At 39.5% G+C, this 27,069-nt stretch overlaps 1 protein-coding gene across 21 annotated transcripts in view; it reads right to left on the bottom strand.

Moving 5' to 3' along the window:
* Positions 1-27,069, bottom strand: part of OSBPL6 (oxysterol binding protein like 6) — a 198,813-nt gene that overhangs the window by 55,776 nt on the left and 115,968 nt on the right. For 12 of the 21 annotated variants that reach the window (XM_044768657.2, XM_070508178.1, XM_070508179.1 and 9 more), the window contains 5 exons: positions 10,823-10,915; positions 4,857-4,979; positions 1,946-1,999; positions 738-851; positions 451-621 (listed from right to left, as the gene is read on the bottom strand). In XM_044768657.2, the coding sequence (XP_044624592.1) occupies positions 451-621; positions 738-851; positions 1,946-1,999; positions 4,857-4,979; positions 10,823-10,915 (555 nt within the window). Of the gene's footprint in view, positions 1-450; positions 622-737; positions 852-1,945; positions 2,000-4,856; positions 4,980-10,822; positions 10,916-15,119; positions 15,276-27,069 lie in introns of those variants that run through there. The other 9 variants (XM_070508180.1, XM_070508177.1, XM_070508168.1 and 6 more) reach the window with 5 other exon arrangements.

The raw sequence follows: 27,069 nt of genomic DNA, 5'->3' as shown, positions 1-27,069 counted from the left end.
TGCTTATATTATGGTCACATTCTCTAGCTCACTTGCATTCACTTCATGAGGAAATTCACTAGTCTCCTTCCGGGTTATGTATATATCACAGCCCAAGGCAAGAAAGCAAGTTTCATTTTCAAAACCTTGTGGTCTTATTAACACCCAGGAAGACATTGATTTCTAGGTGTTGATTAACCAAATGTTCACTCTACTTCCTAATGTTCCTACAAAGCCATATAAAATTAGGATATAGTCCATTCAGAGCAAGGAAAAGCAACTTCTCTTGGTGATCCACATTTTTGCCTAATCCATACTTGAGATTAACTTTGTTGCCAAATGACACTGTCTTCTGAGGGTCAGTTTACAAAGAAAACCTTCTCATTCTGGTTTGTCAAAAGAGACTCAGTTACGTGTGTACGTAATTTTCTAAGCAATTTCTGGGCTGATTTTTATACAACAAAGTCATACCTTTCCATCCACAGTGGAAACATTAGCAGCTGGTGAGGATTCAGCTGTGGAGGTTGAAGGAAATATGTGAAAACTAGCATCTCTTGGTGATCTCACAATTTCATTCTGCCGATACAATCGATGATGGCGCAATTTGGAGACCCAGGCATCAAACCAGTCCTGGGATTTCACCTAAAACAATGAACGAGAGGAGAAGGTAACAGTGAAACCAATCTTCCACTTACCACGGACATAGGCAAGTGATTTCCCCTGATAACGACAGAGAAACTGTTGAAAAGTGATTTCACCTTCAAATGATAGATGTGCTCTTCTGTGTCAAGATCTATTCTCCGAGCTTTCTTTTTAATTGACATGACCGAGAGCCCGACATCAATGCTCCCATGGACCTTCCCTTTTTGAATCTGAAATCAAAAGACTAGTTAGTAGGCTGGAAGGATAAATGAGGTGTTTCTGTACTGAAGAAAGCTTAATGCAATCTTTAACTTATCTACGGGAAATGGATTACTACACCTCCTTTACAAAAAGAAAAATGGTTAAGGTTCTGAGGTTAAGGTCCTTAATCTGAGGACAGTTGAAGTTGCAGTGACCACAGCAATTTTACTAAGTCAGACTATTTCTCTCTTATTCCGGTTTTTGGCATAACACATAACATCAATTATTCATAATTCTAGATTGCCCAGCTTCTAACCCCGAAAAGATATCTCTAGTGGTTCCTAAAATAACTCTGGTCAATCTTTGACCTGCAACCCAGAACACCCCAGAGTAATCGGCTAGAAGACAGCTGCTAGTGCAGAACTGGGCAGCTGGGGCCAGAGAGCACAGAGCAGCCAGCTCTTCCTTCTGGCTGCTCTCGTTTGATCAAGGACACGCAGCTGATTCAATGGAAGAGTTGAGGACAAAACTGAAATCTGAGCCCTCTGTTATTTCCCCTACATCACAATGAAAGGAAGGAGGGCATTTTCCAGTTTAGCACGCAAACAACTACTTTTTATATTAAAGAAAAATGACGAAATAATTTTAGTGAGTTAGGATTCCCCAGATAAAAGGATGTATAAAATAGAAAGGAAGTTCATAAGACAGGTTTTAAAAGGGCATCGACAAGAACAAAGGTTGCTTTAAATCTCAAAAAAGCACATAAAGCACAGTTTATTGAGAGATGCAGAAAAAAGTCTATTTGGGTTTTCTCTCTAAGACAGAAAGGGTGATATTTTATTAGTGTGTCACTTTTAGTTTTAAGCTCCTGTTTTTAACGACAAACATCACAATAGTTAAATTAAATCTTCAGGCACCAGTTTGAGATTTTACGCTAGTCTGAGCATAAGCAACAAAACACACCTTCTATGGAACATGGAAGTTAGGTAGCTTGTTAAATCTTACAGGCACAGAAATACACAAAGCTGGTAACCATGGCACAAGGCTTGTGCGACTATGATGTTTACTCACTTCAAGCAGAATTCTGAATCAATCTTTGTAACATGTCCTGGGTGCTACTTACATCGAGTGGTGCCTTTGAATACTTTAACATTCCATTATCCAGGACAAAAAAACGCTGTAAGAACCAAACAAGGCCCAGTTACCATCTGTATTTTGAATTATATAAAACATTCACAAGTGTGGATCTAGCATTGCTTGGCATTTAGTAATCAATATGTTTGATCATTTTAACGTATTTGGATTCAGTGCACCTGACCAGGGTCAGTCACATTAAATGGGAAGGAAGTCAGGCTCCAGTTCCATCCATACTATTAACCTACTAGGGTTCTTTTACACATAATCCAATAAGGACGGAATCTTTTCACTGTGGTTTTCTTAAAGCGGGGGCGGGGGGGGGGTAGGTGGGAGGAGAGGGGAGAGAGGGAATCTCAGGGCCTGCAGCTAAGACTTTCTGAATGAACCACAATGGGATGTTTTGTTTTGTTTTGTTTTGTTGAGGAAGATTAGCCCTGAGCTAACATCCACCACCAATTCTCTTTTTGCTGAAGAAGACTGGCCCTGAGCTAACATCCATGCCCATCCTCCTCTACTTTATATGTGGGACGCCTGCCACAGCGTGGCTTGATAAGCAGTTCACAGATCTGCACCCAGGATCTGAACTGGTGAACCCCGGGCCACCAAAGTGGAGTGTGTGAACTTAACCACTATGCCACCGGGATTGCCCCCACAACGGGATGTTTTTGAAAGTGAGGAATGAGAATAACCTGGGTTAGGTCACAGCGATTCTATGAGGAGCTTGTCTACAGGGAATTTTTCATCCTGGAGGTAAACTCCTGCATTTCCCTGGATACCATGGATAATTCCTGAAAATGCTCATGTCTGCAACAGAAGCCAGTGGACTGGATCTATGAATCATGAATTATCTGGAAAGTTTAAGAAGTAGCTTTAGGAATACACTTGCATCTCTACTTAGCAAAATGCTCACACTTCACTAATAGTAAAAGAGATTAAAAATTATTTCTGAACTACATTAAGGGTAAAAATTAAAAAGAGAGAGAGAGACTTTTGGCAATTTTTGTCTCTTCCAAGATGCTCCTGGTCCAGTTCAAACGAATCTAGTCATTGCTGCTCCACAAACACTCAGGAACTCTCTGCTACTGACTTCCTTTCCATGGGCAACTGACAAGAGAACAAACAGCTCCGAGGACCCAATCAAACAATGGGTCCAGTGCCCTCCCCTAGTCTCTACAGATGCAAGGAGTCTTTCTGTTGTTGGAAGATTACCCTGCTGGGAAGTTTTTGTGATTCAGGACTATCAGCTGCTGAGGTGGCAGGCAGTCAGGCCCGGGAATACCCTCCAGAGAATTCATAGAAGGCCACTGTAACCCCTTTGTTACAGGTTCTGGGGGGCAAGTAGCACTGCAAGAATCTCTACAGCTGAAAAACTCTTGATTACTCAATCGCCCATAACTTGGGCAATCAAATGGGCTGATGCTTGAATAAATATCTGATGGCTTTAAAGACCAGGAGAAAAGGCAATGCGAGGGACAACTCCTACTTTTTATGTAGCAAAATGTTCAACGTCATGGTCCAGAAAGAGTTGCTGTTGAAACGAGGCCAGTTTTGCTGAAACATGAACTGAGAGTGCTAAATTAAAGTTAGCAGTTCATATAAAATTTGTTTCTTTGACCTCTTTTTTCTATTTTTCCATTTCTATCAATCAAAGAATTTTAGCGAGGATAACCTATAGGATGGTCATGGGGGAAGAGATTAGCAAGGCCATTGATTTGAGGAATTGCAAAGTAGTAAGGTCAGAATGAAAGGCAAAAGGTGATTTTAGGAAGCAGTACGGCCAATCGGCCAAAATCCAAGGAAGAACAAGGATGGAGAGAAATAACCGGCATTGGGATAATATTATGGATTCAGGGGAGACTGAGGAGGTTTCTGACAAGCAAGAGGAAACATTAGTCAGAAGCCTTTTTGACCTGTTTTTATTTCACTCTTAGAGACGGGGGATTGGGGCAACATTTCCCGTTTGTTAATTTTTAAGTCTTTCCCTTAAATTACAAAAAATGTATTTTCTCAAGGATGTTAGAATCAATCCATAACTTCCCCACTGTGGACCAATGGGCAACCACCACCCAGCTACTTGGGCCAACAAATCCACCGCCCTGACGTGAAATCCATTGGCAGATGTGGCAAGAGGATGAACCTGGTCTTCCAGTGATTTCAGAGAAGATTCTGGTGGTCTATCAAGGGGCTTATGCTAAAAATGGAAGACAACTTCCTCCTCCTTAGCATCAAAGAATTCTTGCTGCTCAGGTAATTGCAACAATGTAGTGCAGAATATTTTCTCCATAATTAAAACTGCAAGACGGAAAAACGATGTAGGGGACAGGAGAGAGGAATAAATCAAATACTTTAAAGGGCAGTAAACAAACTTCCAAGATCAGTGATTTTCCATCTTTAGTTTGCACTGGTAATAATAATAATTCTAGGAAACTTTTCCAAAGAATTAAATAGACATTCATGTATAAGGATGTTCATCACAACATCTTAACAGTAAAAAATTAAGACACAACCTACGTATCTAGCAATAGGGAACTGGTTCAATAATGGTGGGATATATGATATAAATCCATCCAATGGAATATATGTATGTATTTAAAAACATCTCATATTTAGAATATTTAATAAGAACATATTCATACTAATTTAAGTGAAAAAGCCAGAGCAGACAATATGCACAAACTGGATTTTAAATATCATGTAAAATATTTTTTCCCTTCCTACAGATATTCCAGATGTCAGACTTAAACAGGTATGATAGGTTGCAACCCACATGGTTAAAATAAGGCTTTGAAAATGAGTTTTATCCATACAACTATACTCTTGGTGCCACCTAATGAGACCAAACGAGAGCTTCTCTATTTACAAAGATGATCTGAACATGAGTATGATGAAAATGTTACCTTGTGCCAGCCTTTTAAAGGCCATTTTCTTTTCTTCAGCATAAAGCCTTCATGTTTGTCTGGTCTCTGGACATTGGTTTGGCCTATTTTCAGCCCTTCTATAATTTCCCAGCTGTCAGCTTCCTGAGAGAAAAGAAGAAAAACAAATCACATCTTTTTTGGTGCTTGATGACGCACTAACAGCAGATTCTTAAGTAGAAGTTGCTTTTGAGGCAACACTTGACCCACCAGAAGTATGAGCAACATTCCGCAGCAAATTTAACCTCAGACACAGCTAGGTACTTACAAGTGAAGTTAAAACGAGTTTCCAGGTAGACCTGGAGGTATACGGGTCCATCAGAGATGAGCTGGGGTTGCAGTTTGGGGTAGAAGAGAATTTTGATTACCTGTTCTCAGAAGGTTTAAAATGCATTTTTCCAGATAGCTAATCTCTGGGCACTTTAAAGTTTTAAAGTAAGACTGTTTCAATGACAAATGTTCAATCAGTGTGTGGACCTGGCTTTCTGTGTAGCAATGGAAAGACTGTAGCAGTCTAAGCGGCTTGTAAGCTATTAAACTAAAGAGCAGAGCTATGGGCAGGGAGGCTGTGTGCGTTTCAGAGGGCACAGAAAATGCTCCGCTCACCAAACACACACCAAGAAGTCCATGCTTTCAAAGACACTCACCCAGAGACACAAATCCCTTCGAGCCCATAGAAAGAGCACCAGACTACAAGGCCAGAAATCTGGGATTCTAGAGTCCACACGATCACCTTCCTCTGTTAAAAATGGTTTGCTTTTCCATAAAACATGTTTTGTTCATCCATGGTGTTTAAAAAATTTTTAATGAGTTATCAACATTTAAAAATCAGAAGATTTCAGACTTTAAAAATCCAAATTTGGGGGCCAGTCCCATGGTGTAGTGATTAAGTTCACACGCTCTGCTTTGGTGGCCTGGGGTTCACAGGCTCGGATCCTGGGCATGGATGTACACACCACTCATCTAGCCATGCTGTGGCAGTGTCCCACATACATAGTAGAGGAAGATTGGCACAGATCTTAGCTCTGTGCCAATCTTCCTCAAGCAAAAAGAGGAAGACTGGCAACAGATGTTAGCTCAGGGCCAATCTTCCTCACCAAACCCCCCCCCCCCCCAAAAAACCCACATTTCTAGCATTTTCTGAAAGCCTATCAGATCTGGCAACATTGGGCTGCCCTGACGGACAGATGCCTGTCTTCAGTTTGCCACATTCTTCCTTGGGCCTGCTTCCTTGGTAGCTGCCTGGCCCTTAGCAACATCCCAGGTTTTAAAATCCCAGGACTGGTGATTTCTAAGGACCCATGCAGCTTTAAAGTAACCGTTGACCTGGCAAACACTCATATTATAAATCTCAGGCTTGTGGAACGGTGAAGCAGCAGAGGCAGGAGCAAGAAGGTCATATCCCATGCACAACTGCTACCATCCTGCCCACAGTGCAGGGATGCAAAATCTCTCCATGCAGCCTACTCTGCTGCCTCAGTTGTGGAAAGCTGGGTGCAGCTCCAGGGATCAGGAAGGCCCCTCTGTAGAATGCCGCATCCCAAACTGATTCAGGAAGTTGCCTTTGGAAAGGATCTATTCTATCGGAAATCACCCTTCGACCACAGAACAAAGGCTTCAACAGGAATGGCCAATGGTTTCCATGTCAGGACAGATGGACTTGCTGGCCCAACGGTCCGGGTGGTGGCTGTCCAGAACCTGCTGAAGGACTGTGAGGCTGTGACAAGGCCCTGAGGCCAAGGTGCCACCATCAGTTACTGATATCGCGACACGAAGGGAGAGGGCTCTGTATTTACCATCCATTCTTCTTTTCCTTTTCTTTCTCTTTTCATCTCAGAAGCTGCTTGCCTTATGCCCAAGTCAAACATATGTTTAGTGCAAATATGTGTAAATGTAAATGGGGTGGGATTTTCACAGAAAGTTATGTTTCCAGGAGACGTGGCTGAACCTTGCTTCATTCTAACATCATCAAGACTAAGAGAGACTCCTGGCTTCTGAAAAGCCCTGTAAAGTGAGCGTCGTGTCTCTGTCCTATCCAAGCCCAACCCTACAACGCCCCCCACCCCACCAGGAAACCCAATCTGGGACCAGTGTCATTTCTTCTTCTTCTTGGTCATCTCTGAGGGGTCCCAGTGAATAACTATATACCTTACAGAAACACACCTACTGGTGTTCATTTGGCAACATTAAGAGCCCTTTAAAGGATCTGTAAGTTTCTCCTTACATAAGAAAACAAATCCAAAAGTGATTTTCAACTTGGAGATAACACCGTCAGAAACTGTGATCGATCTGGTCAAAACTTTTAATTAAATACAGTCATTTAAAAAAAATGGTTTTTTTTTTCCTGCTTTATCTCCCCAAATCCCCCCTGGTACATAGTTGTATATCTTAGTTGCAGGTCCTTCTAGTTGTGGCATATGGGACGCCGCCTCAACGTGGCCTGACAAGCGGTGCCATGTCCGCGCCCAGGATCCGGACTCTGGGCCGCCGCAGCGGAGCGCACGAACTTAACCACTCGGCCACGGGGCCGGCCCCTAAAAAAAATGTTTATAATGAGACAATTTCAGGCCGTACACCATGTTTTTTGGACAACACAAGTACAGGTGTCATCATCTGAAGTGCACAGTGGAGCGCTTTGGCATTCCCATATTTTAATATTGAATTGCAATTCGACAAGTGAGTATTGCTTATGAATAATATGTTACAATAATAGAAGAAAATAGTACGTTTTTATAAAAAGTCCCATATCTTTGCCTTTCTACTCTCACCAGAAAAGTAGATAAAAATTTCCATAAAAATGATGGATGTCTACTGATTTCTTTTGAAAAGTTTGGTATAATCAAGATATTAAAAGACTAAGTCTCCATATATGTGTGAACATAATCATTAGAGCTCTCTCTGTTCTTCGAGAGATAGCTGTATTTAATGACATTTCTATTTTTAGTAGTCCCATCCATTTTTGTTTTTGGCTAGATCTTATCTTATTTGAAGGCTAGTGTTCATCTCTTATCTATTCCGTGTGTGTGTATATATGTGATGAAGAATACTCTGGATAACTTACGAAAATGGAAACATTTAATAATAAGAACAAATGCTTGTTGAATTTTTTTCTAATTAAACTCAGACTGTAATAAGAGCTTGTCCCTGTGAAGCTACGGCTACTGATTTCTATCACAGTAGTATTTTTCTTCTTCAAGTGTTTAACTGCAGAGCCAAAACAAAAAAAGGGATAAGATAGAAAAGGAAAAAAGTTAAAATGAATTTCTTAAACATAAATGGGGCGGCTCTGAATAAACAATTCCATTCACTCTGATGCAATGTTGCAGACCCAAAAGAAATCGAAAAGGATCCTAATATGCCTCCTGCAGTTAAATAAGCCGTCAAACTGACAAAGAGGCAGAGGACAAAGCCAGGGCAAGCAACATTCTCCCTATTTCAATCAGAAATGCTGATGACAATGTTACAAATCAAATGTGTAAGCAATGAAATGACCCAACTCAGTACTTAATATGATCCATCTCTATGCTTAGTAGACTAGGTCTATCCTAAGAAAGCTTAAATTATTTCTGAAAATTGGAGAATTTTTCTTTGTAATTTCAATAGATATTAATTTTCTGTTTAAAATTATTCAACTTACCTAGGTTTACTTATGATAGAGACAGAGTTAAAAGCCCTAATGTGATCATGTCAGGACTTGACTTGTCAGATATACAAACATTTTTGCTATTATAGAAGTTTTAAAAATACTTTTAATCTAATAACAGTAACTAAAACCAGAAAGTAACCTAATAACCCTAGTCGGTTCATTTGAAAAAACAGAAACATTTCCATTCTCCAGGGTATATATTATGTGTGTATGTGTGTGTGTGTGAGTGGGTGGGGGGTTTATGTGAAAATGCTTTAGGAGTAAAAGCACCAAAGAATCTGAACAAATCCTGAGACAGGACACTGTGTATTCCAAACAATGTTTTGCCACCACCAACCAGTGGCCAGGAAGCCCATCTTCTCTCAAAGGGGCTGAGAAATGGTGAGATGCTATGGTATCTGGATCTAATGGGACCCTCTGAGTCAGTTTTAGCTAGGTGAAGGAAGAGCAGAGGAGCAGGAGAGAATTCTAGGCAGTGGTAGAAGGGGCAGACACCCAGCAGCAGAGGAGAGAAAGAGCATGGTCAGTGCAGGGCACTGTGTGCAGGTGGATGGGCTGGAGTGGAAAGCAAGATGCCAAAGAGGGTAGAGATGCGGCTGGCGCGACAGGAGGGGCGAGAGCAAGTCTTGTGTGCGTGTTGCTCCTTGTTTGTTGTTTTAATATCAGCACCTCTCCTTTCCGTTTCTGTGTCTCATTCTCCAAGTCTTCCTTTCTCTGTCTCTCTCACTAACATGGTCTCTCTTTCCCTCTGCTCTAATTGTGACACACTTCCCAGCTATCTGACTCTGGACAACTTACTTATACTCCTGTGCCAGTTTCCTTATCAATGAAATGAGAATCACATCAGTACTCACTTCATCGAGTCGGGTGCTGATGAAGTGAGAGAATATATGTACTACTCCAGTGCCTGGCACCACGTGGGGGCTCAATAAATGTAGTCGCCTTTCCCATTGCCCCTATGGTTATTTATTCTCTCTCTCCCTTAGCTGCCTATAAGAGACAACTGAAGTTTCAAAGAGATTACTAGCTTTACGTACCAAGTAGACACTCTCTATTTGCCATTCAAATAGAAATCAGATCATTGTTTGTATTTCTAAATTATTTTTTATAGTTTAATGACTACCCCCTTCCTTAGTTTAGCAGTCTACTTCTGTCTGATAGAGTAACTTTATAGCATCTAATAGCTTCAAAGTATAAAGAGGTACAAGTGTGCAGATTCCACAACACAAGGGCAGTAGAGCGTTCTTTTCTTAAAGGATTCTGTTTAATACAGGAAAAGCAAAATGGATGGATCAGTTACACTTATTTAGAAATTAACCTTTTTTGGGAATAAAGTGCTATTTTTATATTTGAATTCAAAATCCCCATGCATTCTATTTTATGAGTTTCTCCGTAGGGGAGCCAACCCATTGAAAATCTCAGGGAGTTGAGCAAAGGGTGGGGATGAATGAGATGGCGTCCCCTGGACTTGTCTTTATGATTTTTGCATTTTAGACATAAATGAAGTTAGATGTTTAGTCTGAGGAAGAAAAGGCTGAAGGGGAGGGAACACTGGCTTCCATGAAACAGAAAAGGTCTTAATCAAGAATCTGTCGTGTTCTCCTTAGAGCTCACTGCTGGGAAAGCCAGATGTGAGAAGAAAACTGAACTCTGAATGCACAACAGCCCCTCCGGGTAGGAACTACTTTACCCTGCAGGTGGGGCAGAGCTTAAGCAAGTCTAAGTTTGAATCCCTGCTCTGCTACTGTGCAGCTTTTTCTGGACTTTGGGCAAGTTACTAACTCCTGGTTTCCATATTTGTAAAATGTAATAAACACCTACACTGCATGGAGCTTTTCATCAGGATTATGTTAAATGAGATAATGTATTTAACCACTTAGCATAGTGCCTGCTTTGCAGTGCATGGGCAATAATGGTAGTAGTAGTTTTTATTATTATTATTATTATTATTGCCAAACTCAGTGATTTTTTTTCTATTAGCTTGGCATAGAAATATTTGCTCATGTCTCCAATAAGGAATGACGATTGTTTCTCTTGCCCTTTTCTCTTAAAATAAAGAGAATTCTGGGCTTTGGGATGTAACCTGCAAATCCCAGCAAAATATACTTTCATCTCCTTCCTCCTTACACAGGGCACAGAAACCCTGCGTACCGGAGGCAAAAGGAAGTGGAAGAGCAGCCCTATGACAGGCGTCACAGCTACGTTAGGGGAGTCAGCAGTGACAACTGTGTGCAGTTCAGCATCATCATGTAAGAACAGGCATCATCATGCCATGTGAGAAAGCACCACATCCGTCACTGACCTTAGACAGGGGGACTGGCTCTGGTTCTAGCAACTGCCGACTCACGGAGGGCTCGGTGCTAGAGGAAGCAGTCCTCTCCAGTACATGGAGACTCTGAAAATAAATGGAAATACAGCCCAAGGTTAGACAACCCATTTCTCCTGTGGATGGACATGGGGGTGAGACCGCACAGATCACAGGAAAAACAGTGGGCTGTGTGAAAAACGGTGAGTTCCTGAGGAGACCAAAGGCTGTAGCAATAGCTGGAAAAACGTTAGCACAGAATTTTGTTTTCCCCTTTTAGTGGTTTGCTGCTGAACTTCTGCTGCAATGATGGCTTCAGTCTTCGAGAAAGAGTCAGAGATCACACAAGTTAGAAAAAACACAGAGAGGGGCCGGCCTGTGGCATAGTGGTGAAGTTTGGTGCACTCCACTTCAGCGGCCCGGTTTGGGGTTTGGATCCGGGCTGGGACCTACACCACTTGTCAGCCATGCTGTGGTGGCGACCCACATACAAAATAGAGGAAGACTGTGTACAGATATTAGCTCAGGGCTAATCTTCCTCAGCAAAAACAAACAAACAAAAAACAACACAGAATATGTCTCAATATTTTCATAACTTTATGAGAAATGTACATCTACTACTTAGATAATTAGCCTTACATGGAAATATTTGCTCACTTCTCCAACAGCAATAGATGAAAAGAAAGGTCTACATCAAAAGTCCAGAGCCTTAATAGCATTTAGTCTCTAGAGTTTCTTATAATCCTCAAAAGATTATTATAATATTATAATTACATATAATAATCCTCGAATGCACAGAGAAGAAAACAATTCATCAAGTACAATAAATGGTAGATGTCTCTTACAAAGACTACAAGGAGCATGTATAGGTCAATAAGATAAGATCCCAGCAGAAAAATGGGAAGAGCACATAAACAGGCAACTCATGCAGAACATGAGAAAAGATGTTCAACTTCAACCACAGAGGTAGTCGAAGAAATGAAAACTAAAATAATAACAATTTTTTTAAACTATCAGATTCAAGAATGGAGCAGGGTTGGGGGGAAAGGCAATATAAATTGGGTATGATCTTTCTAAAGAGGAGTTTAGCAATTTTATTTTAAAAAATTTATTAATTTGCCCATTGATCCAGCAATTCCACAGCTAAGTCTTTACCCTAAAAAAAACCAATCAGATAGGTATGCAAAGACACAAGAATAGATATGTTTACTAAAGCTTTATTTTATTATAGTAAAAAAAATACTGAAAATGAGAATAAACATATGAGAATAGTAGACTTCCAAGGAAACACCATGCACTAATTCAAAATGACAGTGTAGACCTATGTTTATTGATATGGACAAATACCCATGATGTTCTCTCAACTGAAAAATCAGGCTATAAAAAGTATATAGAGGGGATGGCCTGGTGGTGGAGCAGTTAAGTTTGTGTGCTCTGCTTTGGTGGCCCAGGGTTCACCATTTGGGATCCCAGGTGAGGACTTATGCATCGCTTATTAAGCCATGCTGTGGCAGGTGTCCCACACATAAAGTAGAGGAAGATGGGCATAGATACTAGCTCAGGGCCAATCTTCCTCAGCAAAAAGAGTATTGGCAGCGGATGTCAGCTCAAGGTTAATCTTCCTCAAAAAAAAAAATCTACAGAATACGTTGATGTTATACAATCAAAATATATTCCAGAATATTAATGGTAACTATACAAAGGTGGCAGGATTATAGGTGATTTTAAATTTTTTCTTAACATTTTTCTAATTTTTTTATGTAGGAGACATTACCTGTATATTTGGAAAAAACATTAAGTACTTTCTATTGGGGGGATAAGTTTGAAAGACATCAAAGAAATAACTCAATGGAGTTAATATTCAGACATAGGCTGAAAATGACATTAACATTTTTACTCCAGTTATAACATTTCATTGTTTCAATAGACAAAATTGGTATTTTATTTACTTAATGAGGTCTCTTTTTGATATCTCACTTGAAAACTATTTAGATTAATATTTGCTTTTTCATGAAGAAAATTACACTTTACCTGAGCTAAATTATTACAATTTCCTTGTAAAATTTCAAGCTTTTGTTGTTTCTATAACCTTGAAAACAAAGCGTCTGGTCATAGATTTTTACAATCCTACCTGAATGTATTTTTTTAGTCATTTATAGAAAAGAGAATAATTGAGGTGAAAGATTTATGAATTACTCTTATTTCTCCAATTTGTGAGAAGTAGAAGAAATAAAACAGATATTTTGGTGCTAAACATAAAGTTGGGAACAGATTAGGAAGAATTCCTAATCTAGCAGCTACAGGGTCCAAGGACAATTTAAGCATCAACTGTGCCTTTGCTCTTTCCATTCCCAGATTTACTTGAATTAGCGGAGGAAAAATGCTAACAGTGGCTGAGTGTCCATGTTCGTGCCAGCGCCTGTTGTGGGAGAGTCTATCCTCATACTTGCAGGTTGCTGGGCAATAAAACACACATAGATCGCCCCGCCCCCTCCCCAAATAAACATGTTAAGAGAAACAAAACTTGGGAAGAAACTTGACCTTAGCAACTATGTAAGGAGGAAATAAAGGATTAACTCAGGAATTTAGCCAGGGGAAGGAAACAAAATCCCTGAATTTCCAAATCAAGCCACAGACACAGAAATCAATTTAGGATATTTAAAGTGTGACAAAAATGAGTTTTGTCTCTACAGATACATGGGGAAATTAAAATGTTGCTAGAATTTTGTTGATCAAAAGGGTTAGCAACCAAACACACCGGGACAGAATCTGTGAAATACCTCCTGCAGCACCTGGCACAGACACAGCATTAGTTTCTTCTCTACCTGATTTTAGAAAACAGTTTATATCACAGAAGGAAAGCAAAAGGTTCATTCATTTCAAATATCGAACCATGTAGTATATGTTCAGCTGAGTGAAAAATCCAAACCCCAAATTTTGTTGATTTGCCAAGACACAGAGAATCATAAAAATGTTTACTAAGAAAAAGTAAGTAAATGAACATTTTTATTATCACAAATGTATGTATATATCTTACTGAAAAATTAAAGCATCATTTATAAACTTATCGGCTGATACCATTATAAATGTAACCAGCTTCAGAAAATAAGCCTTTTCATTTAACCCCTAGAATGATAACAAAGAAGCCAAAAGCTCTTATACAAACTTGCCAGTCTTATATTTGTATATTATTAGAACTCAACTATCATTATCTATCCAATAATAAAAATTAATCTACTACCTTAAGAATCGCCTTCAAACTCATGGTTTTTAAAACCAAAAGCATATCCCTGAAGTAATGTAATCACACACAACCATTCACTATATTTAATGAAATATCTAAGTACTTGAATGCTACATTTTATTGGCAGATATAAAGAAGACAGTTTTCAAACATAACATACTCAGTCTTGGACTTTAATTAGATAGGGCGCTACCTGAAGGTAGGGACCAGCTCATCTTCATCTTGGTATCCCACCCTCTCTACCCCCAACCCATCCCATCCTAGCACAAGCACTTGCACACTGTAGCCAGTCAAAGGTTTCTGGAATTTTTCAGTGCTCTCTGATTAATGTGTAGAGAACAGCTCCTCAGCTCTCATTAACACATGATTAAGCATAAAACTGCCTTCTAGCTTCATCTTGGAATTATAAAAATCACAGCTCAATAGGATAGAACTTTTGAAAACATTTAAAGGACTTAACTTTTAAAACAAAAACCTAGTGGATTAATCACCGAGCTGTTGTTTATTAGATTTAAAGCTAAGACTGGTCAATGGGGAACATCAAATTTAATTTGGCAACATCTTCAGTAACAAAAATGAATTCTTCTCATAAGGTTTCCTTTAAGATCATAATTTGTGCTATAATTTTGTACTTTTTTTTCATGAGCTGGCTATTTTCATATTCTTTCACAGTGACTTGGAAAGACATACCACATACCTTCAAGGTGTTATACATATTACATAAGCAAGTTAAATAAAGGGTTACATAAACCTGTTAATTATTCTTTTAAAATCAAGTTTCCTTTCAAATACTAAAATTACAACTTAATTTCCAGGTCAGTGTTTTTTTTTTTTTTAAGACTTCTGTTTTTTAGAGCAGTTTTAACGTCATAGCAAAACTGAGAGGAAGACACAGAGATTTCCCATATACCCCCTGCCCCCACACATGCATAAACTCCCCTATCCATATGCCCCACCAGAGTGGTATGTTGGTGACAACTGATGACCCTAGGTTTACTCCAGGTTAGTTTTTTAAGGAACTTAGGAGACAGGGAAGGTGGAAGTACTTACCCGCCATTTGATCCCCCGGCTCAGAGAGAAGTGTTGCATATTTAGCTTAAAACCAGGAGTCTAGAACACATAGTTCACTGCAGCTCTTTAATTTGGTAAAAGTTTGTTCCCTGGGTAATGTTTACTGATCTCAAGACCTCCTGGGCAGCAAGTGAAAATGTGCCAACATGACTATAGGCTGGTTTACTTGGTATCAAAGATGTGGGTAAACAGACAGACAATGAGACATTTAATAATAGCTGAACGGTTTAGTGCAACTCCCACAGAGAGGACAATGACTCTCAAAGTGAGAGTTCACAAGATCTGCTGAACGGGTCTCTTGGTTTGTCACACCTGTCATTTATTTTAATTTCATTTCAAAGTCATAAAGGAACTGCTGGAAATATTTTAGCCTGTGGCTACAAATTTCTGTATAGATTTACTCTTCATACAAATTTAGGACAGTAATTACAAGAAGTGGACCACTGCTCTCTGAATGCTAACTCTATTGAAATTGTGCGTCTGATCATCTGAGCTATTTTTATATTCATGAATTATGCAAAATATTTTCAAAGAAAAATATCCACAATAATTCAGAAACTTGTAAAGTATGTTTTTCTTGAAACTTTTGGCTGTGAGGCTTGTCTCTCTTCCAGGTTATCTAATTTTAACATAGAAACACTGTATCAGTGATACTGGTAACCTTCACGTGATAACTGTTGAGGATGACAATGGTGGTGGCAGTTAATGTTTAGTGCTTTCTATATCACTGTCTCTATGCTTTACATCGATTTTTCATTCCATCTTCACAAAAAGTCTTTGAGTAATGACTATTAAATTTATTTTATGGCTTATTGAACAGAGAGAGACACAAAGAGGATAAATTAATGACTCAGAGTCAGTAAGTGTTGGAGCTGGAATGTGAATCAAGATTTTACTCTGGAGTCCAAGCATTTAAATACTGCCTTTTACTGAAGGGAAAGCTAACGTTAATGACAAAAATTATAGCAATTTAAGTGCGTATTTCCTCAAGACTAACTGGACACATCAAAGGCATCCTCTACCACAGCCATCCGTGGAAACAGAGAGGCAGAAATGAAGAAAACAAAAAAGATTACAGAACTCTTAGACATGGTGCAACCTCAAGGTTCATTTCCAAGTTTCAAGAACTAAGAGCAAGCCAGCTAGCTTTTATTTTAGGGAGGCAGTAGCCGATGCAGAGAAAAAAACATATGTTTTGCGCTCATACAGATGAGCATACCCACCGTCATGCTGCTATTTACCACGTGACTTGGGCAAACCACGAACCTCTCTTAGCCTCAGTGTCCTCTATCTATAAAGTGGGGATGGTAATGTCTACTTAGAAGACACTGGCAGCCACAGAGTTGGCACTCAGCGTATGCACAGTGTTGCCCAGGGGTTGGCACACAGCAGGTACTCAGTGAATGGCAGCTGGCATCTCAGTTATAAACACCACAAGAATAAACATCTAGGAATCTTAGGCATTCTTATTGCTGCAGAAAGATGTCTCCAAACACGCTGCAGGTCTACGACATCTGGGTGCCCTTGTGGAAGGGAATATTCACACCTGACATGGCCAGGTCACCAAGTCAATCCAGTAACCATAGTCAGCACCACCTCGTGACCAGAGCATCAGAATTTATGGAGAAAGTTGACAAAGTGAGTGGAGACATGCCCTAGATCCTTGCCAGTAGGAAAGCAACAGCAGTGAAAGGCAATGCAGACTCTGCCTCCTTCAGAATCCCTGCAGCAGAAGATGCGCACGGACTTGCCTGCTGTCTTCTTCAAGGAATTATTTTTTCTTTGGAATAGCATAAAATAGTAGAATCACCAAAGCCAGAAGGCCACGACTGAAGAAGTAGTAATTCTACTATTTTCTCGATAGTAACAATTACCTTGTCCTCACTGACAGACGGCAGAATTGCATTAATAATAAATAAATCAATCAATCTCCACATAAGCACTGCTAAAATGAATGAAAGTAGAAAATTTTAGAAAGAGTGGATGGAAAAATTCCACACAGAACACCTGGGAAACCCTGAAGGAAGGAAAGCAGTCATCACAGCCTTGACTCTTCCTCCATGGAAACATGAAGGTCATTAAGAACAAATTGCTGTGGCACCATGTTGAACTGATCCGTTGGAAACTTCGCATTGTAAGAAATATCGTCAGGACCCATCAGGTGGTCCATTTATAGCCCGTGGCCATTCAGCAATCTTGACTATGAAGTTGTAAAAGGCATGTGAATAAACAGCTTTTGAATTCCTTTAAGGAGCACTGGAACCAGAACTTACTGGTGGGCTTGCTCCTTACCTGTACTCTCAACACTCACAGACATGCAACAAAATCACCAAAACCCCAGCAACTATGATCAAACTTCATTACAGCAATTATAAACGGATGGCAAATGACGGGGACAAATACTAAGCCACTTCAAGAGCAAAGGCTCTGTAACGTGTAGAGCTAATTTAAAAGGCAGGAGAACAGTTCCGTGTGACTCGAACAGAACACTAAAGTCAAGTTAATTTGTAGTTTTCTACAAGGCTATTAAAATGACCCAAAAAAGGCAAAAGTTTTCAGTATGATAATCACTCAAATGATTATGCTAACAATACAAGCAAAAAATGAATCTTTTATATATATATCTATTTAACATTTATGTACATATATTTTAGGCTGAGTTGGTCTGTTTTGATCATTCTTGTAAACTCAGAGCAGATATATCTATGATTTGCTTATATGTACTCATAAATATTTGCTGGATGAAAGAACAAATAAATATTTGTTATAATATATACAGTGTCTAAGTTCCCACTCTTCGGCAAATGTGAGGACAAACGCTGGCCCAGCTCCTGCGTCCACACCTCGAGGATGGTTTTAAAAACTTGCTCCAAGTTTCCCATGTGGCATATTTTTCATATTCATTTAATTTAAAATTTTATACTTATGGAGTTAAGGCTCATAATTTTATTATTAAAATAGCTCAGACTTATATCAGATTAACTGCATTCCAAATACTATTTTAAAGCTACATGCATACGCATGTTAACTCACAAAATATGACCTTTAAAAAATATGCATTTTTGACTATAAAAGCAATACACATTCAATGCAGAAATTTGGGGTAGGGGGAACAGAAAAGAAAAAAACAAACTAAAACCACTTATAACCAGCAATAAACTCTTTCAGTATCTTACTATATTTGCTTTCAGGTTTTTAAAATGTATATATACACTCAATTTTAGAAACAAAATTGGAATTACACTGTATTTTCAATTTAATAGCTGTTTTTTCCAACTAACAATATGCAATTTTCCCACAGCATTTAACATTCTTCAAAAACATTTAACAGCTGTGCAATATTCCACTGTATGGCTATGAGATGTTATTAAAATAACTCCGTGTTGGACATTTGGCTATTTCTAATTTTTTAATGCTATAAAACTACATTGACAAACATCTTTGCACAGAAATCTTTATATGTATCTTTGGTCGTTTCCTTAGAATACTTTTCTTAGAAGCTGAGTTACTGGGTCCTATGGTATGAACTTTTTTTTTTTTAAGATTTTATTTTTCCTTTTTCTCCCCAAAGGCCCCTGGTACATAGTTGTATATTTTAGTTGTGGGTCCTTCTGGCTGCGGCATGTGGGACACCGCCCCAGCGTGGCCTGATGAGCGGTGCCATGTCTGCGCCCAGGATTCGAACTGGTGAAACCCTGGGCGGCTGAAGCGGAGTGCGTGAACTCAACCACTTGGTCACAGGGCTGGCCCCAATGATATAAACTTTTAAAAGACTTAAGATATATATTACAAAATTTCCCTCCAGAAAAGTGGAATCAATTAACATGCTTAGCAGTAGTGCATGAGTGTCCATTTCTCTGAAACCTCACTAAAACTGGCTGTTACCATTATTACAAAATCAGCTCTTAATTAGGATTTGAGGTCGGGAAGTCTGGGACTTTAAAGTACACACTGTGCGCAGGCGTTCCTTTACCTTTGGAGAGAATTTTACTTACAGCCTAGGGGAGTTACAGCAGATACTGGGCAGAGAGATGGCAAAATTTTCTATTTGCCCAAGTTGAAAATCAAATAAAACAGTTTGTAGACTTATGGTCCCTCAGGATGATGTTTTTACAGTCCTAATGAAACACCTAAAAGTGTATTCTGTAAGAGCAATGATTTCCAAACCTGGGTGAATGACAGTCTCCTGGGGAAGCTTCTGTAAGGACAGATTCCCAGGCTCCTCAGCGACCTACTGAATGAGCCCTCTGGGGTTCACTAACTGATTACACTGTGGCTCTCTCTGTTTGGTGTTATGCCTAAGAAATGAACAGGCAGCGTAAATCTTGGGTCGGAAAGACGAATTTGCTGCTATAAAAATGCTATCCCAAACCAGCCAGCTCAAGGTAGTAAGAGATAACTTCTTTAGTGAGAATCTAAGGCAGGCCTAGAGAACCAAAATGTTCTGGCAAACATACCAGGGTAAGCGGCAAACAGACTCTTTCTCGAATAATGGTGAGTTCTGAATCACTTGTGGATAATGAGTGTCTGAGTGCCAGGTGGCAAATTTCTTTCCAGTGGTCTCAATTTCAGCACAACTGACATGAACTGAACACATACTTTAAACACTAAGCAGCAGCGACAGCGATCTCCAAACGCTGGGGACAGCAAGAAAACTGTGGGGCTGCTCATTTCGTCTCATGGAAAAGGCTAATCGCAGTTTTGGGTAGGCAAATAAATGACCAAAACTTCTCATTCCAAAGGCAATACGTGTAGTGAAACTACAGAAAATTCAGGAAAGCACAAAGAACATAAAATTCACCTTTGACCAATACTTCACGATAATAACTATTAACATTTTGGTCTAGGTACCATAGTGTCTATTGTTTCCCAGGCCAACGAGGATGGGAAAATCACTATTACTGCTGAGGGAAATGAAGAGGCAATACAAAACTTAAAAATAATCGACAAACGCTTTCTTACAAAGTTCACTTAGAAGTGGACAGAAGGCCCTTCTGGACATTCAGCTTGTCAACACTTAGCAACAGAACAAATATATAGTGCGGTGGCCAAAAACAGGGGCTCCCGAATCAGGCTTCCGAGGGGCAAACTCTGTCTTAACTGTACTTTACCTGTGACCAAGATATTTCACTTCTTCATGCCAGATTTAGTTCTCTGAAAAGTGATGATAGTTCCAGCCTTCCACAGCCAGAACTCACGAAATATTAGCTGTTGCTGGTGTTGTTCTCTTAGCTTATTCGTGAACTTTGCCTAATATTTAGACTTTTCAGAAAACCAATTTACAAAATGCATTTAAATCACAAAAGTTGGTCCTTGTTTGTCTGCAAGCAAATATTATTTTCCCATTGACATTGGCCTGAAGTCTTTAAAAAAACAGGTTCTATGGGATGGGTGGAATCCCAAAAAGGCAAAATTGGAAGAAACTTGAGAATTTAAATATACCTAGCACTGACGGCTTTTTTCACCAGCATAACTCTAGTGAGGACACTCCGCAGATTTTCATATCAAGATAGTATTTCCTCTGTGAACCGAGAGTCAGGTTCCAGGGTCATCCTGAAAATCCCTGCCTCTACAGAATTCCACACAGAGCTAAGAATTTTCTATTCAGATACCGGCAGATTTCAAATTATATTCCTCTTCACTGATAAGACTGGAGATTATTTAAATTGGAGATTAGGTATTAAATTAGAATGCTTGAATTTTTTTCTCCAAAGATTAGAACATTTTTCTTTGAAGTAATCTTACATTTTTCACAACTCAAAGATGGAAAGAGGTTTCATATTCAGAAGATAGAGACACGATATTTCAAAGTGGCAATTTGGTTATTTCATTTAACAAAGTTATTTGAAGGAGATGCTTCAGAGGTTGAACTGGAAGAGAAACATTCCAATTCAGTTCATGTATATGCTGGTGGATATTTTCATGAGCTTGTTTGTCCAAAAAGAGAACTTGTTATGAAAACCCTATACATAGAGTACAGCCATTGATAAGGAACATTTATACTTTCTGGTTTCCTAGGCACCTTCTTCACTGACAATGAAAGCAGAAAGTGTCGCAGACGCTGCTGATGTCAGAACTGGGCGGTACTGACAGCAGCCCATGGTTTACAGGAGTCCCACTGAATCACTGCTGGGGATGGCCTTCACGGGTCACCAGTGGGCATTAAGTGAATGGGCCGCAGTTAGATTTAAAATGTATTGCTGTTGATAATATATAGGAATAATGTTTAGGTACCCAAGTAATTGAAATCTTCTCTAATTGTTAAGAACTGACCATGACACTGAACGCATATTTTATAAAAACTGGCAAGATTAACTACCAGCCTCCTATGACTTATTTACAATAGAATTTTTCCTCTGAAGTTTTTTATCTTATAATCTCTGAGCTTCAGCAAACTTTAAATCATTATAAGAACTAGCTGGTATTTTTTTTCTTTGGTTTTTCACTAAACGAAAAAGATTGACTCATTTAAGCATTTACAGTGTCCAAGCCAGTAGAGCTATCACAATTCATTTCAATAAGAGATACTATCACCTGGTAATCATGCATTCCAAATCCTAGGTTCTTACAGCAAGAGTGTCTGATTTTCTGAAATGACTTGATAATGATACAAATAAAAATAATCAATGGCTCCAAATACAGGTCTCACTTTTAAAAATATGGATCCCAGAACTACTGAAACTGTCTCTACAGGGTGGCCTCAGTCTTGTATATTGTAAAATATTCGCTAAAATATGTAAATGTAAGGGTGATTATCAAAATAAACAAACAAAATCCAGTCAGCTCATCAAAAACTTAGCCTATTATATAATGTTACCATAAAATAAGTACTATGAGAGATTAGGAAACAATAATTTCTGTTTTAAAATAAAGAGTTTACCTCCCACCCCCACCAATATTTTTCACATCTGTGTAGAATGCTCCCAACACTTTGCTTTTGTCTGATATCACTTCCTTCACAAGCCTCAAGCCATTTAGTCCACCATACATCACTGGCAGCAGCAAGCTGGAGGGTCTGTGTCTCCTAGCTCCCTCTGACACCCTGGGACCATCCTTCCTCTATTCTCAAAACCCACTCTTCTTGGGAGACTCGAAACTCCCGACTACACTGCTTTCTCTCCTTGTCACCTCCCAACCTCATGATTATTCCTTCACAGCTATCAAGGCCTCTGGAACCTGATTCACAATCTTCCTCTCTGTGCCAACTCCTCATTCATTTAGTCATTCAAATATATTCTGAGCCATACCATATGCGAGGTACTGTGTGAGGAGCTAAGGATACGTTATTGAACAAAATAAAACCCGTTTTCAGAGATCTTACATTTCAGTGATAGGGAATAGAGGAAGGGGATACAGATATAAACAGATAAACAGGTCACTTGTCAGGTGGTGGTTAATGCTTTGATGACAAATAAAACGAGGTAAGTGGACAATGAGTGATGAGGATACGCAGGGAGGACAGAGAAGGCTACTCAAAAAGGGCACATTTGGAGAATGAGTCAGTGGCGTGAGCAAACTGGGGATGCCTGGAGAAAAAGCAAGCCAGGCTGAGGGGGCCAAAATACAAAGGCCCCAAGGTGGGAGCACATCTAAGGGAAATGTTGGAGAGAACTAAGTGAGGGAGAACATGGCAGGACACAGGATCAGAGAGGCAGGCAGAACCAGGTTACGAATGACCCTGGAGACAATGGTCAACAATTCAATTATCTGGAGAGAGACGGGAAACCACTGGAGGGCCTGAAGCAGAGGAGTGGCTTGATCTGACTTAAGTCTGAAGGGATCACTCTGACTAGTCTGTAAAAAGTGACCTGTATGTTGGGCAAGGGTAGAGGCAGGGGGACCAGTTAGAAGACTATGGCAATAGTCCTCGTGAGAAATGATGGTGGCTCAGACCAGGGTGGAGGGGGAAGAGGTTGGTAAGTAGTGGTCAGATTCCAGATACATCCTGAAGGTAGGACCAACAGGATTCGCTGAGGGTTTGGAAGCAGGATGTGAGAAAAAGAGAGGAGTCAAGGATGACGCCTGGTGAGTGTTTTGGCCTTACCAAATGAAAGGACAGAGTTGCTGGTTACTGAGATCAGGAAGACTGAAAAGGAGCAGATTTGAGAGGGAAATTAAGAGTTCAGTTTTGGACATGTTAAGTTTGAGATGCCTTCTTAACATCCAAGTGGAGATCACTCTCGGTCATTTAAATATTACTGTGGTTGACTTGATATCCAGGATCAGAGTTGGCAAATTCAAATGGCTTCAGGGGCCAGGCAAGAAACATAAATAAGTATTGAAATACAATAAGGCGGGGGTAGGGATTGTGGCTGATGAGAGTGCAAATGCTCCATCTAAAGGGGAAGCCACTCTTTTTTTTTTAATTTTTGCCTTACATTTTATTGTTGCCCAATATTATAGCTTAATCCTAACTTCTACTACTTTATACTGTCAAAGCTTCTTTATTTATTTATTTATTTTTTGCTGAGTTAGAATTGCCCTGAGCTAACATCTATTGCCAGTCTTCCTCTTTTTTTCTTTTTCTGCTTGAGGAAGATTAGCCCTGAGCTAACATCTGTGCCCACAAGGGGAAGCCACTGTTGAACCCAGTCTAGATTTGCAATTTGGAATCCATGCCCGGTGTTCCTAGATCTTCCAATTTATTAACAGAAAGGAGAATCTGGATTTTTAACAATGTAATCTTAGGAAAATAAAAATTGTTCCACAGTCTACTAAACTGTAGAAGTGCTCAGTTAAATAAACTTCTAACTGCAGGATTTTTTAAGGTCCTTAATTTATTAATGTGCACTGCAAAAAGAGAGTGTTTAGCATTTCTCTAACTTACTTGACAGCAGAACCCTCTTTTCACGCAACATCTCAAGGGACAGGCCTTCCTTGGCACATACTTTGAGAAATGCTGGTTTATGTGTTCACTGGACTCCTTTATATCCTCTTTGAAAAGTTTAGGGTGCATATTTCTTGCAGCTTCTGAGACATAATAGATTACACACACAGCCAATTTTATTAGGTGTTACAACATCTAATATTAGACTTGAATGAAATGTAAATGGAGCAATTACTAAAGTCTTCCAATTTGTCAAATGCTAAGTGGAGTCTTGACCCTCTCATTGGTAAAGAAACACTTAGTGATCACATTAAATAAATCACTTTATCTCCCAACTCCTCTCCCTCCTTCACCTGTTGGGCTGCATAACTCAGTGTCAGGAAGGGGAGCCAATTACCACTATGCACTTGGCAGATGTCCTTTGTTTTACATATCTATGAGTAAGGAAGAAGGGAGAGGACAAATAAATCTGGACTGGAAAATCTGTAATAAAAAGACAAGACCAATATTGTTGCAGGTCTTTAAAAATATTCTCTAGGATATACTAAAGTATTTGAAGTGCAAGACTTGTCTCTGAGGAATTAGAGTGCATAGTCTATTTAAAAGATCTCACAATACAGTTGGGGAGGTCATACATAAAAAGATAAACAATATAAAATGTCAAATGTTGTCAAAAAGTTCTATAAAAGTTCAGAGAAGGGAGAGGGCAACGTAGGTTTGAGTGGTCAGTGAAAATGTTCCAGGAGCTGAAGCATACGGAGGTATCAGGTCAAGAGGAGGGTGATGGGCAATCCATGCAGCAAAGAGAAGGGCAGAGATAAAGACAAGGCAGTTTTAGGAACCATGAGCAGATAAGACTGTACAGGTTAGAAGGAAAATGGGACACTGAGGCTGGATCAGATGATGGTGGTCCCTGGACACTAAGCAGGTAAATCTGGTCTTAATGGTGTAACCAAGAGTCTCTGAAGGGTTTTGAGCATGAATCTGCTGTATTAGGGAACTTCGATCTCATGGGGCCATAATGGAGACAGTGAGGCAAGAGCACTCTGCAGGATCCCGGGTTCAGGTGATGAGAGTGTGGGCTAGGGAGTGGACAGTGGGAATGGAAAAACATTATGATATTATGAAGGAGGAAATAATGAATAGGACTTGTTAACCTACTCAATGTGGGAGAGGCAAAGGAGAACAGAATGGCTTTGACCCTGGGTCCATGAGAGAATGATTATCCCGATAGCAAACAGGTTTATATATATTGGTTCAAGGTGATAGTGGTACATCTAAGCAGAAATGCCTAATCGATTAATTAGTGATCCAGGACTCGAACTTGGGAAGGACAGGTAAATAACGTGTATTAAAGTACCACGTTAATTATTGTGTATTAAAGTAACATGTATTAAAGTATTCTCAGCTTTGTGCTAGATCCTTTACCTACATGATAAATTTAGGAGAGAAATAGGGATGGACTTTGCGATTTGGTACCATCTGCATAGATATCAATCAAATCAGGAGAATGGTAACATTCAGTGAAGACTAATTTATCATACCTTCTCTATGCCCCTTCATTATGAAAACATATTTTCATAGTTATGTTTTATGTCATAATTATCACACAAAAATAGATGCATAAAAAACACCACATCACATCACATCACAGGATCACTTGAAATTTCTGATTTCCATAATTAATATTGGATTTTAGGAAGCAATTGCAAGAGAAAAGGAAAAACAGAACTATAATTGTTTTTTATTCTTCTTTCCCTTTAGGGAGATGAAGAAACACAAAGCAGGACACAGAAAGGAACCAAAAGGGAAAGTATTTGGGAGAGTTTCCACCTGCTGAGATAAACAGGAATGAAAGTCATCTCTCTCCTTAAAGAAGAAAAACCATTTGAATATTGTCTTAGTTTTTTAAAATTCTTTATCAATTTACAAACATGTTCCTTTATTCCCATCATAAAACCTCCATTCACAAGCCAGCTAGGAGTCACACATTCCACCTTCAAACACACTCTGGCAGAGCAGGGTCTCCGTTTTTCCCTGTTGTTTTGCATGCTGGCCCCAGAGCTCAGGTCCAACAGGCAGATCAACAATGCACGACAGATGTTTCCATGGCAGTCATCAGTCTCTTCCATTTGCCACAATTCTCCAGGGTGAGCTGGGTTGATCCCCTCCCTTTCCCCAGCAGCCAGGAAGGCCATGTTGCTTAAAATGTCTCTAAATTTAAATGCCCAGGGCAAGGAAAAAATGGAGAAGTCGTAACAGGAAAGGGCAGGTGAAGGGTAGACTGAATTTGCAAACTCAGCATCTAATCATGCAGTTGTTATTTAATATAAATGTGTTTTCATTCATGGCACTCTTCCTTTCTTTGACGCTACAAATGCAATACAATAAATATTATCACTGTGTGTAATCATAGATTTAGTTAATGGTATAACTGCTTGTAACGAACAGAATATAACTGTCCTATTTGAACTCTATTGGAAAGGACACCAATGTCAAAAATTCCCCAAGACCTGTGGTGGAAATATCTGCCTTAGAATCTGTGAAAGATAGACAGACAAGGAATCCCTGATTCTAACAGATTCCCCTGGAATCTCTTGCTGGAAATAAGAGAGGGAGTGCTGGAAGGGTTTGTAGACTGATGACTTCCTAAGGAACACCCCCAGAAGTGCATTCCCACCATCGAAAAGAAAGAATTCACTTCTGGAACTGGCTATCTCAAGACCCAAGTCATATATATGGAGCACACAAAATTGGGGGGGGAAACCCCTCCAAGAATCTTCACTGATCGAATGCCCCGCGAAAGGAGAGTTTTTAGGAAAAGCTAACAACACCTGCTTATTGTGAATTTCCAGTTACACAACAAAAATCCTATCACAAGATAACATTATAATAGCAAACAGTAACACTCAGACAAGTGCTTGGCAAAAGCACCACCTGTTCTGACAATGAAGAGAATTTATACGGACTCATTCCCACCCAACCTTGGCGGCAGACTAGCCACTGAAGTAGTAACGAAATAACTCTGTATAAACAAAAATAATTTGTCAAAAAAAATTGGCTTAATGGGATAATTAAGCAACAATAATTCACTTTCTCTAC

The sequence above is a fragment of the Equus asinus genome, chromosome 4, assembly GCF_041296235.1.
Source record: "Equus asinus isolate D_3611 breed Donkey chromosome 4, EquAss-T2T_v2, whole genome shotgun sequence".
In the NCBI taxonomy this organism is placed as follows: domain Eukaryota; kingdom Metazoa; phylum Chordata; class Mammalia; order Perissodactyla; family Equidae; genus Equus; species Equus asinus.
Note: the sequence above shows the minus strand (reverse complement) of the source record. Positions and strands in the feature narration are given on the sequence as shown.